The sequence below is a fragment of the Macrobrachium nipponense genome, chromosome 33 (assembly GCF_015104395.2).
Source record: "Macrobrachium nipponense isolate FS-2020 chromosome 33, ASM1510439v2, whole genome shotgun sequence".
Classification (NCBI taxonomy): domain Eukaryota; kingdom Metazoa; phylum Arthropoda; class Malacostraca; order Decapoda; family Palaemonidae; genus Macrobrachium; species Macrobrachium nipponense.
Window position 1 is genome coordinate 29,742,408 of NC_087219.1, and position 15,000 is coordinate 29,757,407.

A 15,000-nucleotide genomic window follows, 5' to 3' on the forward strand; every position below is an offset into this window, starting at 1 on the left:
TAACAAGGGAGGAACTCAACGAGAAATACAAAGTACAAGAGAGGGGACTAACAACACAATAGAAGATGTAAAACAGAGGCTTTAAGGCCAAAAGCACATAAAGATCCAACGGTACATGAACAGGAATAAGGGATACCAACAAGAAACAAACTATTCGGAACCAACCAGAAAAGACTATAGGGCCAACTAAGAGAGACAAACCAACCCATAAATTCCTGAAGCCGAACCAAGTAAGAGACTCTGGGAAAACATATGGAGCAACCCGGTATCACACAACAAACATGCAACATGGGCTCCAGGAAGTCAAGGAAGAAGAAACAGGGAGAATAAAACAAAGATTCACAGAGATCACGACAGACACAGTCAGACACCAACTAAAGAAAATGCCAAACTGGAAAGCCCCAGGTCCCGATGAAGTCCATGGATACTGGCTCAAAAACTTCAAGGCCCTACACCCACGAATAGCAGAACAGCTCCAGCATTGTATCACAAATCACCAAGCACCCAAATGGATGACCACAGGAAGAACATCCTTAGTACAAAAAAAGACAAGAGTAAGGGAAATATAGCCAGTAACTACAGGCCTATCACCTGCCCCTACCAAATAATGTGGAAGTTACTAACAGGTATCATCAGTGAAAGGCTATACAACTACCCTAGAGGAAAAAACAAACACCATCCCCAACCAACAGAAAGGCTGCAGAAGGAAGTGTAGGGGCACAAAGGACCAGCTCCTGATAGACAAAATGGTAATGAAGAACAGTAGGAGAAGGAAAACAAACCTAAGTATGGCATGGATAGACTATAAGAAAGCCATCGACATGATACCACACACATGGCTAATAGAATGCCTGAAAAATATTGGGATGGGGGCAGAGGAAAAACACCACCAGCTTCCTCAAAAATACAATGCGCAACTGGAATACAATACTTACAAGCTCTGGAATAAGACTAGAAGAGGTTAATATCAGGAGAGGGATCTTCCAGGGCGACTCACTGTCCCCACTACTCTCCGTAGTAGCCATGATTCCCATGACAAAAGTACTACAGAAGATGGATGCCGGGTACCAACTCAAGAAAAGAGGCAACAAAATAAACCATCTGATGTTCATGGACGACATCAAGCTGTATGGTAAGAGCATCAAGGAAATAGATACCCTAATCCAGACTGTAAGGATTCTATCTGGGGACATCAGGATGTTTGTGGAATAGAAAAAAATGCGCCTTAGTCAACATACAAAAAGGCAAAGTAACGAGAACTGAAGGGATAAAGCTACCAGATGGGAGCAACATCACAAAACACATAGATGAGACTGGATACAAATACCTCTGGAATAGGAATGGAAGGAGGGGATATAAACACCAAGAGATGAAGGACACGATCAGGAAAGAATACATGCAGAGACTCAAGGCGCTACTCAAGTCAAAACTCAATGTCGGAAATATGATAAAAGCCATAAACACATGGGCAGTGCCAGTAATCAGATACAGCGCAGGAATAGTGGAATGGACGAAGGCAGAACTCCACAGCATAGATCAGAAAACCAGGAAACATATGACAATACACAAAGCACTACACCCAAGAGCAAATACGGACAGACTATACATAACACGAAAGGAAGGAGGGAGAGGACTACTAAGTATAGAGGACTGCGTCAACATTGAGAACAGAGCACTGGGGCAATATCTGAAAACCAGTGAAGACGAGTGGCTAAAGAGTGCATGGGAAGAAGGACTAATAAAAGTAGACGAGACCCAGAAAAATATACAGAGACCGGAGAATTGACAAACAGAACAGAGGACTGGCCACAACAAAACCAATGCACGGACAATACATGAGACAGACTAAAGAACTAGCCAGCGATGACACATGGCAATGGCTACAGAGGGGAGAGCTAAAGAAGGAAACTGAAGGAACGATAACAGCAGCACAAGATCAGGCCCTAAGAAACCGGATATATTCAAACAAAGAACGATAGACGGAAATAACATCTCTCCCATATGTAGGAAGTGCAATACGAAAAATGAAACCATAAACCATATAGCAAGCGAATGCCCGGCACTTGCACAAGAACCAGTACAAAAGAGGGCAATGATTCAGTGGCAAAAGCCCTCCACTGGAGCCAATGTGCAAGAAACATCAGCTACCTTGCAGTAATAAGTGGTACGAGCACCAACCTGAGGGAGTGATAGAAAACGATCAGGCAAAGATCCTCTGGGACTATGGTATCAGAATGGATAGGGTGATACGTGCAAACAGACCAGACGTGACGTTGATTGACAAGTCAAGAAGAAGTATCATCATTGATGTCGCAATACCATGGGACACCAGAGTTGAAGAGAAAAGAGAGGGAAAAAAATGGATAAGTATCAAGATCTGAAAATAGAAATAAGAAGGATATGGGATGCCAGTGGAAATCGTACCCATAATCATAGGAGCACTAGGCACGATCCCAAGATCCCTGAAAAGGAATCTAGAAAAACTAGAGGCTGAAGTAGCTCCAGGACTCATGCAGAAGAGTGTGATCCTAGAAACGGCACACAATACTATCAAGATAGGTCTAGCTAGCAACCTATTCTTAAGAGCCTTACGAATTTGTTCCCCAGATTTCCTGGAAAAAGAATTTGAACTAATTCGCAAGCAACTTTCATCTTTAAAGTATCCTGACCATATAATTGAGAAAGCAATTCAAAAAGCAAACGTAATTTTCTACCGACCCCCTAAAGACAAGACCAGAGACACACCCAACAATAAAATAAAAATTCCCCACCTGGAGACGATTAAGAGAGTAACTCACACCCTTTGGGAAATCCAACCCTTTTTGCATTTACCTACCCAAATACCTTAGCCAAATCCCTGATTAACGTCCAACAAAAGACATCGCCCAAAGACTCTGGGGTATATGAGATCCCATGCCAGGACTGTGACCAATCTTACATCGGATTTACAGGTAAATTACTTCCCCAGAGATTAATACAACACAAACGGTCAGTTAGGTATGGACAACAGAACTCGGCATGTTTTCAACCATATAAATGAACATAACCATAGAATAAACTGGAATATGTCGCGTGTAATTTTATAGCAGCAACTGCCGGTACAAGAGTCAAAGATGATGGAATCGGCCTTAATAAAAGAAGAAGCAGGATATGAACATCTCAAAAGGGAATTGGACATCGGACATCGTCGACGCAGTGTTCATTCAACCAACGCTTAAGAAGATTAAAGGAAGATTATCAGCGGGGGGTGACCTAAATTGGCTTACTTGTGGACGAATCTCTTGGTATAAATACCACCTTTTCTGTAAACTTTCTCATTCATATACCTGAAGAGAGAGACAGCAGTCTCTGAAATATAGTACTTTTCTCTCTACATTTGTTTTTGGTGTTTTAATGGGCTCCTTTTATTAGATGGAATTCTGTTGTTACAGAACACTTATACCAGTCATATATATATATATTATATATATATATATATATAATATATATATATATATATATATATATATATATACATATATATATATATATATATATATATATATATATATATATATATATATATATATATACACATATATATATTATATATATATATATATATATATATATATATATATATATATATATTATACATGAATTTCTGTCCCAAGCACACGAGAGTGTCATAAATTTCACAAATATATTTCACAAAAATAATTTCAAATCTATACATACTCAATGTCTATCTCTGTCCTTTTTTCAGGAAGGTCTGGTCCTCGGTTCCTTCTCCTACGGCTACGCACTGACGCAGCTAACTATATGAATACCACAGGGATCTGTCTGTGGTTTAGTCATACCGGTACCTCCTTAGGCCTATTCATGTTAAGGCTGCTTAGTCAAGTATTTTAATCATTCCGTGTTTGTTCGTAATTATTCTTGTTATGGCAGTGGTCCTGGTCTTTTACTAAAAAGTAAAACTGCAAGGCAGCAGTTCCTTCCATAGTTATTGGGAGTAGACCTAGCCTTTTACTAAAAAAGAAGATTGCATGGCAGCAGCTGTCCTTTTAGTCGCCTTTTGCGACACGCAGGACCTACGGTGGTAGCATTCTTACATCCCTACCACAGGGTGGTTTCTTTTGTTCTGTACTGTGAGACGATTTTTCTGTTGCCACGTACTCATCTCAATCACTACAGGTCCTTGGAGGTCGCTTGGCGTAGATGTATGGAGCCCGGATGGTCTATGGCGTTTGCATCCTGGGTGGTGGAATTGCTGCTCTTATCTCTCCTGTCATGGCGAGGTGGCATTATGGGGCTTTGATCGCTCTTCGTATAATCCACGGAATGTTTCAGGTATCGTTTGTGCTTAGAAAATGAGGCTGGTTAATACTGTTTTTACACTACGTCAGAATCACATATACTCAAATATTTTGCTGATTTGGACGTGATTCAAATTGATTTTCAGTGTTATCCATTTTAACTTTTAATGGCCCAAAGTGTCTTTATTCACGCCAAAATTCAAGTTTCAAGGCAGCTAAGAAATGAGGGAATCAATCGCTTTTCACAGGGAGTCTCTTGGCCCTACATGCATGCTTGCATCACGCGCTGGATCCTTCCGATCGAAAGACCAAGGTTTGTCGCCATTGTTTATCTTGGTAAGTCCATTACCCACCGCTCTTAGCCGTTTTATCCAACCCCCTAACACCCCCACCTCCAAAGACACCCCCATTTTTTCGGAAAACTTCGTTTCCCAAAGTTTCCGTGGACCCTTTTTGATATTGAAAAAGTTTTGGAATTTCTAAACTCCATCACCTGTATTCTCTCTTTATCGAGAAAACTGGAAATATAAATGTTTTCTGTCACATTAAGTCTTTTTTTTTCACTCTGAATAAACAACCATTTCTCTACATTTTTTTGTAATTTTGTACTTATTCCAGCACCTTTTTTTTAAATGTTTTGTACTCTAAAATTCCACCTGTAAGCTGCCTTTATCAAGATGATTGAAAATATGGATAATGTCTTTCATATTAAGCCCCCTTTTTTGACGGTTTTTCACTTTGCATACACTTTTTCTCTTCACGATTTTTACTTTAGTAAGTTTCACTTATAGAAGCACTTTAATTTTTCTGTCATTACCCAGAAAATACTGCTCATCACCACGATCTCCCTGGTAAAGGAAGCTCAGTTTCTGAAACGAATGCATTTGTTTCTCCTTAAAAAAAAAAAAAAGGAAAAAGACCATATCGTAATTCTGACTAATGATGAGTTTAACAATTTGTATTCGAACTGCACCTATTGTCAAAGATTATTATTATTATTATTGTTATTATTATTATTAATATTATTATTATTATTATTATTATTATTATTATTATTATTATTATTATTATTATACAAGCTTAATGACGAGTAACTTTCTATAAAATTAGATTGAAAAAGGAGAACTAAGAGAATTATATAAGAATGGTAATAATAATAATAATAATAATAATAATAATAATAATTATTATTATTATCTTATTATTATTATTATTATTATTATTATTATTAGGTTTAATATTACTTTATTTTTTTTGGTACTATAATAATAAAAATAATAATATAATAATAATAATAATAAATAATAATAATAATAATTTTTTTTTTTTTTTTTTTTTTTTGCTCTATCACAGTCCTCCAATTCGACTGGGTGGTATTTATAGTGTGGGGTTCCGGGTTGCATCCTGCCTCCTTAGGAGTCCATCACTTATCTTACTATGTGTGCCGTTTCTAGGATCACACTCTTCTGCATGAGTCCTGGAGCTACTTCAGCCTCTAATTTTCTAGATTCTTTTTCAGGGATCTTGGGATCGTGCCTAGTGCTCCTATGATTATGGGTACGATTTCCACTGGCATATCCCATATCCTTCTTATTTCTATTTTCAGATCTTGATACTTATCCATTTTTTCCCTCTCTTTCTCTTCAACTCTGGTGTCCCATGGTATTGCAACATCAATGAGTGATACTTTCTTCTTGACTTTGTCAATCAACGTCACGTCAGGTCTGTTTGCACGTATCCTCCTATCCGTTCTTATACCATAGTCCCAGAGGATCTTTGCCTGATCGTTTTCTATCACTCCCTCAGGTTGGTGCTCGTACCACTTATTACTGCAAGGTAGCTGATGTTTCTTGCACAGGCTCCAGTGGAGGGCTTTTGCCACTGAATCATGCCTCTTTTTGTACTGGTTCTGTGCAAGTGCCGGGCATTCGCTTGCTATGTGGTTTATGGTTTCATTTTTCGTATTGCACTCCTACATATGGGAGAGATGTTATTTCCGTCTATCGTTCTTTGAACATATCTGGTTCTTAGGGCCTGATCTTGTGCCGCTGTTATCATTCCTTCAGTTTCCTTCTTTAGCTCTCCCCTCTGTAGCCATTGCCATGTGTCATCGCTGGTTAGTTCTTTAGTCTGTCTCATGTATTGTCCGTGCATTGGTTTGTTGTGCCAGTCCTCTGTTCTGTCTGTCAATCTCCTGTCTCTGTATATTTCTGGGTCTTCGTCTACTTTTATTAGTCCTTCTTCCCATGCACTCTTTAGCCACTCGTCTTCACTGGTTTTCAGATATTGCCCCAGTGCTTTGTTCTCGATGTTGACGCATTCCTCTATACTTAGTAGTCTTCTCCCTCCTTCCTTTCGTGTTATGGATAGTCTGTCCGTATTTGCTCTTGGGTGTAGTGCTTTGTGTATTGTCATATGTTTCCTGGTTTTCTGATCTATGCTGCGGAGTTCTGCCTTCGTCCATTCCACTATTCCTGCACTGTATCTGATTACTGGCACTGCCCATGTGTTTATGGCTTTTATCATATTTCCGGCGTTGTGTTTTGACTTGAGTATCGCCATGAGTCTCTGCATATATTCTTTCCTGATCGTGTCCTTCATCTCTTGGTGTTTTATATCCCCTCCTTCCATTATTCCCAGGTATTTGTATCCTGTATCATCTATGTGTTTGATGTTGCCTACCCATCTGGTAGCTTTATCCCCTTCAGTTTCTCGTTACTTTGCCTTTTTGTATGTTGACTAAGGCGCATTTTTTCTATTCCAAACTCCATCCTGATGTCCCCAGATAGAATCCTTACAGTCTGGATTAGGGTATCTATTTCCTTGATGCTCTTACCATACAGCTTGATGTCGTCCATGAACATCAGATGGTTGATTATTAATTATTTAATTATTAATTATTATTTATTATTATTATTATTATTATTATTATTATTATTATTATTATTATTATTATTATTATTATTATTAGTCAACTTTTGTAAAATTAGAAAGAAAGTGGAGGAGTGACAAACAAAAAGTTAAATCAAATCGTCCAAGGATGATTGTAAACATGTTCATTTAAACAGCAACAAAGAAATGTCTGTAAAAATGACCCCCCCCCCCCAAAAAAAAAAAAAAAAAAAAAAAAACCCCCCCCACAAGTTACAAGCATCAAGTTATAAGAATTCACGACAAAAAATAGATAAAACTCCTAATCGTCTCATCTGTTTCTTGTTAACAGATTATGAAGAGTTCAAATTCAAGATGAGCACTTTTATTTATAATAAATATGTTACTGAGAGAAGGGATCAATTTCGCCGTTCAGTCCCTGCAGTTGCGGAATCCCAATTTACACTATTTTCTTTTTTTTTTTTTTCCGTTTCACCCATAAGATAGTTGTGACATTCCTTGCTCTAATTGCTCTACATTGAAGCAACCTTGCTTTCTCTGAAATGGAAGAGTGGTTCGAGCGTTCTGTATCAAGGATTCTGCAAAAGTTTTTGATGTTCCATTTCAGGAATTCCTTCCACTTTTTATTTTTGCCGATTATAAATTTGTCGAAGATTTCTCCGAGAAATGTTTTCTGGTGTGGGCGATAATTTGCTGCACTCGAGGAATCAGTCGAAAAGATTCTGGAAATCTTAGTTCTCTCGGTCTCTCTGGCAACAAGCTTATGAGAAATATGGAAGGAGTCTGATAGAATTTTACTGGAAACACTTGCTTGAAAACGCTTACTGGAAACAATTGCTGGAAACATCTGCTAGAAATCATTTGCTGGAAATGCTTGCTGGAAACACTTGCTGGAAACGCTTGCTGGAAACACATGCAGGAAACACCTGCTAGAAATCATTCGCTGGAAATACTTTCTGGAAACACCTTCTAGAAATCATTCACTGGAAATACTTTCTGGAAACACCTGCTAGAAATCATTGGTGGAAGCACCTGCTGGAAACACCTGCTGGAAACTCTTGCTGGAAACTCTTGCTGAAAAACACTTGCTAGAAACAATTGGTGAAAACACCTGCTGTAAACACTTGCTGGAAAACACTTGCTGGATATTTTTATTGGAAAAACTTGCAGGAAACACCTGCTGGAAACACTTGCTGGAAACTCTTGCTGTAAAACACTCGCTGGAAAACACTTGCTGGAAACCACTTGCTAAAAACGCTGCTGCAGACACTTGCTGGAAATATCTTCTGCCAAAACTTAATGAAAACAACTACTGGAAATACTTGCTAGAAACACTTGTTTGAAAACACTTGCTGGATATATCTACTGAAAACTTGCTGGAAACGCCTGCTGGAAACACTTGCTGGAAACACTTGCTAGGAAGTCTTGCTGAAAAGCACTTGCTGGAAACACTTGCTGGAAGCACCTGTTGGAAACACTTGCTGGAAACTTTTGCTGAAATGCACTTGCTGGAAACACTTGCTGGAAACACCTACTGGAAACACTTGCTGGAAACTTTTGCTGAAAAGCTCTTGGTGGAAAAACTTGTTGAAAACACCTGCTGGAAGCACTTGCTGGAAACACCTGCCGGGAACACTTGCTGGAAAAAACTTGCTAGAAACACTTGCTGGAAACACCTTCTGAAAAACACTTGCTGGAAAACGCTTGCTGGGGATACTTTTGGCGGTGTTGCATACTGAAAGTTTCTTACGCAATGTCCAAGCAATGATACAAAAATAAAGTATTTACGAGAAAAAAAAATATCAAGAAAAAAATCATCATCTTCCAGGAATAGTCGTTAAAACCATTCCAGATCTTTTTTATTTTATCTTATTTTATTTTTTTTTATTATTTTTTTTTTTTGCCGTTCTCAAGGAATTTTGTAAAAAATAAAAGCCGTTGGTGCTTCGGTGGATATATACGGACCTGGCCTTCCATTCAACTTTTACTTCAATTATTTCCCACAGTTTGAATAATAAAGAAAACAAACAAACAATGATTTCGCCTATGCTGTGTGCTGACGGAATTCCATTCTTCATGGAATTGTTATTCGAATTTCCTTCAACTTTACGGTTAATTCACATTTGTGTTATATTTATTGTGATATTTTTTTTATCCTGCAGAAGCATACTTAATAAATAATAATAATAATTAATAATAATTAATAATAATCATAATTATAATAATAATAATAATAAAATAATAATAATAATAAATAATCAATAAAAAATAATAATAATCAATAATTTAATAATAATAATAATAATAATAATAATAATAATAAAATCTTACCATATCCACCTAACTCTTCACATCAAAAACTAGAACACATTTCTACACTTGATCCACGAGCGTCCAAAATGCCTTGGAACAATATGTCTCATTAACCGATATCTCTCTCTCTCTCTCTCTCCCCAGCTGCCACTTTGAGCTCAGCCATGATAATGCCCCTGTGTGGGGTCATTATCGACAACCACGGATGGGCGTCCCAGTTCTACGTCATGGGCGCCCTCTCCCTCCTGTGGTGCTGCGTCTGGTTCAACTTCATGCATAACTCCCCCGAGGAGCATCCCAGGTGCGGAGGAGAACTTGGGTTCCCTGGCTGGTCCTCGAAATCATCTCCTCTCTCAGTTTTAAAGCTGATGACGACGCGTCTGAAGATTAAGCTCTTGTTCATAGACAATTCATTAAATTCAATAAACAATTAAATATCTAATTTGAGTGAAGTTATCTGTAAAATTTCATATAGTCATTTTCTTATTCACTTAATTAGATTGTTTGCATATTAAAGTATTTATTTGGATTTATTTGACATTTTCTAAAACAGTTTCAGGATCAATAAGTTAAAATTCACATTCCCCAAAAGCTAAATTGAGTTAAGTTATCTGTAAGGTTTGATATAGTCATTTTCTTATTCACTTAATTAAATTAGTTTGCCTATTAAAGTATTTATTTGGATTTATTTGACATTTTCTAAATCAGTTTCAAGATCACTAAGTCATAATTCACTGAGGCCACAATTGGAAAAGGGGACACATGTTCCAAAACTGGTTATGGTAACTATGCATTGTTTATTCTTCATTATCACCAAACTTCCCAGTAGACCAAACTTACACCTATATATTATTTATTCTTCATTATCGCCAAACTTCCTAGTAGATCAAACCTACCACACTTCATGAATCTCTACCTAGCCAGTTTCTAAAAAAATAAAAAAGAGACGAACGTACTCGGAAAAATCTGTTAAAACAGCAAAGAAGAACGATTTACTGACCCAACTCCCAATTTGATCCGCCACAGAATCAGCGTCCGAGAACTGCAGTGCATAAGAACAGCCCTGAAGGAAAGTGGCACGAAGAGCAGCGCTTCCAGGAGGGTCCCCTGGAAGGAGATCTTCTCCAGCCTTCCAGTGTGGGCCATCTTTGCCGGCTGCACTGGAAACGGCTGGGGCATTTCTCTCCTCTTCGCTCAGCTTCCGACCTACATGAAGAACGTCTTGGGATTTTCCATCAGGAATGTGGGTGGTGTCATTCTCTTCACAGCTTCTCGTGCTTTTTTTCCAATTAAAGTTATAGTAGATTCACATCAACCGTGCATTTGATGTCTAGGCCCGTCCCTTATGACGCTCCTGATTGGCCGTTGATAAGCCAATCACAGGGCTGGAAACTCTGTCTCTCTCGAGAGTTCATTTGAGTAGGATTTATGTTCCACTTCTCCCGAGGGATACTTTTGAAATACGTATCCCTAAGGAGAGGTGGAACATAGATCCCACACATGTGAACTCTCGAAAGAGACTGAGAGTTTCCAGCCCTGTGATTGGTTTATAAACAGCCAATCAGGAGCGTCATAAGGGACGGGCTTAGACATCAAATGCACTGTTGATGCAAATCTACTACAGCTCATGTGTTCTTCTACGCAATGTTATCCTTTATTGCAAAGCCAAGAATGAAAATGATTTAAATTGTGGACCTTCCTCCTAAACAACATTGTTGTCCCTGTGATTGAAAATATTTCCTTTGTTCGTGTCACGATTGGCCAGTTGATTTAGCTTTAGCCATCTTTATGGCATCATGAGCCCTTGCTCAAAAGCAGCCTGTAAGTGGTGTAATATATTTAGGTGGTAGCCAACTACATTTCCGGTGTAGGCCTATACACTTGGTCCGGCCAGCCAAGATGATACAAATCACAAAATTATGGATAATTGTAGAAATACTAGTGGTGTAATATATTTAGGGGTACTACATGTCCGATGTAGGCCTACACACTTGGTCCGGCCAACCACAACGATACATATCACAAAATTACGGCTAATTGTAGAAATAATAGTAGTGTAATATATTTAGGGGTACTGCATGTCTGGTGTAGGCCTATACACTAGGTCTGGCCAACCAAGATGATACATATCACAAAATTACGGCTAATTGTAGAAATACTAGTGGTGTAATATATTTAGGGGTACTGCATGTCTGGTGTAGGCCTATACACTTGGGCCAGCCAACCAAGACGTTACATATCACAAACCTATGACTTATTGCAGAAATGTTAGAAATATTCCACATTCTCTTATCATTTCCAGAACGGAACTTTATCCACAGCTCCTTTCCTCTGTAGCTACATAGGGGGCATCTTTTGGAATTCTTTGTCCAGCTGGCTTATATCCCGAAATTACCTCTCCATCACGAATTGCAGAAGGATCTTTGGCGTGCTAGGTAAGACATCACTGTGCAGTTCACCGTGGACAAATTACGCAATGAATTCACTATCGTAGCACAGTTCTCACTTATATTATGATACTTTAGCTAAAGATTACCTCTCCGTCATGAATTCCAGAAGGATCTTTGGCGTGCTAGGTAAGACATCACTGTGCAGTTCACCGTGGATACATTACACAATGAATTCACTATTGTAACACAGTTCTCACTTATATTATGATACTTTAGCATGGGACATCCAATAAGCAACTCAACTTGCTGCGCCTGAACTTCACAGTATGGTGGCCCAAAGTTCAACACCCTTCTCACTACCAGAGTGGATTTCACTGACAACGTGACCTTGCTATCCTTAGCAACCGTTTCCTGGCGCTCTCTTGATCTTTCATGGGTGGATAGGGGCCTTGAATGACCATCACATGCGTATATACTCTACGGTACTGAGCGACTGTAAAATGGTATATCCCTTACCTCTCTACATAGTGAGTGATTTTGAAGCCTGTAAACCTTGAAACTTATCTGAAGTAACCATAGGACAAATGTAATCAAGTGTGTTGAGGTTGTTACAATAGTAGATTCACATCCGCCATGCATTTGATGTCTAGGCCAGTCCCTTACGACACTCTTGATTGGCTGTTGATAAACCAATCACAGGGCTAGAATCTCCCAGTCCCTCTCGAGAGTTCACATAGGCGAGATGTATATTCCATCTCTCCTGAGGTATACATCTTTCAGGAGGGGTGGAACATACATTCTGCCTACGTGAACTTTCTCGAGAGATTGAGAGTTTCCAACCCTGTGATTGGCTTATCAACAGCCAATCAGGAGCGTCGTAAGGGAAAGGCCTAGATATCAAATACACGGTTGATGTGAATCTACTGTAGAAACCAATATAAGCCACTTTGTGGTCTGGCTCTCTTGCGTCATAAAAAAAGGAAGTAATTTTAGCTTGATAGTCAGTAATTGCCTAGAATAGTGTATTCAGAGATACATGAAAATTAGAACATAAACCCATTAAGCTTTCTGAAAAGGCAAGTTTAAGAATGCATAGAGATCCTTAAAGAACTATACAAGGATTTGCAATGGGAGTCATGTCTTAATTAAGTAAGTGGTGTCCCCAAGAATCAACCGTACATGCTCTGGGACAGAGGAAGGTTTAACCAGGAAATGGCCATCAACAAGAAATGAGACAGCATTACTAAATATTCGTCCTGAGAAAATCCTGAGTGACCCCGAAATAATAATAATAATAAAAATTATAATAATAGTAATGATAATAATAATAATAGGAACACTAGGCACGATCCCAAGATCCCAGAAAAGGAACCAGGAAAAACTAGATGCCGAAGCAGCTCCAGGACTCATGCAGCAGTGTGTGCTATTAGAAACAGAGCACATAGTGAGAAGAGTGATGGACTCCTAAGGAGGCAAGATGCAACCCGGAACCCCACGCTATAAAAACCACCCAGTCGAATAGGATGAATGAGATAGATAAATAATAATAATAATAATAATAATAATAATAATAATAATAATAATAATAATAATAGGGAGAAGAAGAATAATAATAACAGAAAATTTAGGATTACTTCCATTACTGATTAATATGAAAATCATAAAACTATATTCCAATAATAATAATAATAATAATAATAATAATAATAAAATCTTTCCATATCCACCTGTCTGTTCATCATAAAAACTAGAACAAATTTCTACACATGATCACGAGCGTCCAAAATGCCCTGGAACAATGTGACTCATTAACCAATCTCTCTCTCTCTCTCTCTCTCTCTCTCTCTCTCTCTCTCTCTCTCTCTCTCTCTCTCTCTCTCTCTCTCTCTCTCTCTCTTTTAAGTGGGGTTAAGGGTGGGGAAGACCTGGCGATCAGTATTTTTACAATTACTTTCTAATATATATTAGTTTGTTTGCTGCAGAGATTTTGAAATATTTATTTCAGTATCATTTTCGATTATCTGAAGTGTTGCAAAGACTGAGTAATGTATCAATCCAACGTCTGGCTTATTTTTTTCTGTCCGCACTTTTCCTGTCCGCCCTCACATCTTGAAAACTACCAAGGCTAGAGGCCTGCAAATTGGTACGTCGATCATCCACCCTCCAGTCATCAAACACACTGAATTGCAGCCCTCTAGCCTCGGTAGTTTTTATTTTCATTTCAGGTTAAAGTGAGTCATGTTCGTGCGTCTGAAAACTCGATAGCCCCGAATAAGAATTCTGCGCATTCCTTACTTGTTTTTCTTATGATACTAATCCTGGATAACAATTTTCACCCACACTTACATTTTCCAGGAATCCATGGAAGCCTGGCAGAGAGTCTTCTGGATCTGCGTCCCAATACACTTCATCACGGCCATCTTCTACCTGTTCCTCGTCACGGGAGAGATCCAGCCTTGGAATGACGTCGAGTTTGTGAAAGTATCTCCCTCTTCGTCTTCCAGTACTTCTTCTCCAAAAACAAAGACGCGTCGCTGCTGACTTACGTATATAAAAAAAAGTATGATGTGAAGAGAGGAGCAAGGAATTTCAAAATTTCGAAAATGAAAGATACCAGTGTCTGTGTTAAATATTTTTCCATTTTCAGCAAAATTATGAACATGAAAGACAAAAAGGAAGTTATGATATATATATATATATATATATATATATATATATATATATATATATATATATATATATATATATATATATATATCGAGCTACAATATCCTTTAATATCTAATTCGCTCTACCTCGGAATTAATATATTTTCACATATGCTTAACCGAACAAATTACCTGAGCGCGAAAGGTATTTGAGGGTGAGATGCAACATGAACTTTTAGCCTCTTGCGGTGGTGTAGTAGGTAAAAGCTTCACTGACGTTCCTTGATTTGAAAGGCTCCATGGGTTCGCGCCCTGGTCCAGGCAAGTCTATTATCGAGAAAAAATTCCCCTTCGGTTAAGCATGTATGAAAAATATATTTATTCCGAGGTAGAGCGAATAAGATATTAAAGGACATTGTAGCTCGATATATTTATATGAATCACAGAAATGTGATATGA

The 15,000-nt window shown here is 38.3% G+C and overlaps 1 protein-coding gene across 8 annotated transcripts in view; it reads left to right on the forward strand.

The window, feature by feature from the left end:
* The first annotated feature begins 3,724 nt into the window (after nucleotides 1-3,724).
* The window catches only part of LOC135203057 (sialin-like), a 25,144-nt gene continuing 13,868 nt past the window's right edge, over nucleotides 3,725-15,000 (forward strand). Inside the window, exons 1-7 of one of the 8 annotated variants that reach the window (XR_010311850.1) lie at nucleotides 3,726-4,332; nucleotides 4,547-4,634; nucleotides 9,648-9,804; nucleotides 10,530-10,746; nucleotides 11,806-11,938; nucleotides 12,170-12,420; nucleotides 14,249-14,383. Coding sequence is in view for 5 of the 8 variants with exons in the window: in XM_064232654.1 (XP_064088724.1) it covers nucleotides 4,201-4,332; nucleotides 4,547-4,634; nucleotides 9,648-9,804; nucleotides 10,530-10,746; nucleotides 11,806-11,938; nucleotides 14,249-14,358 (837 nt within the window). In the remaining 3 variants the exon portion in view is untranslated. Of the gene's footprint in view, nucleotides 4,333-4,546; nucleotides 4,635-9,647; nucleotides 9,805-10,529; nucleotides 10,747-11,805; nucleotides 11,939-12,169; nucleotides 12,421-14,248; nucleotides 14,572-15,000 lie in introns of those variants that run through there. The other 7 variants (XR_010311851.1, XM_064232655.1, XR_010311849.1 and 4 more) reach the window with 7 other exon arrangements.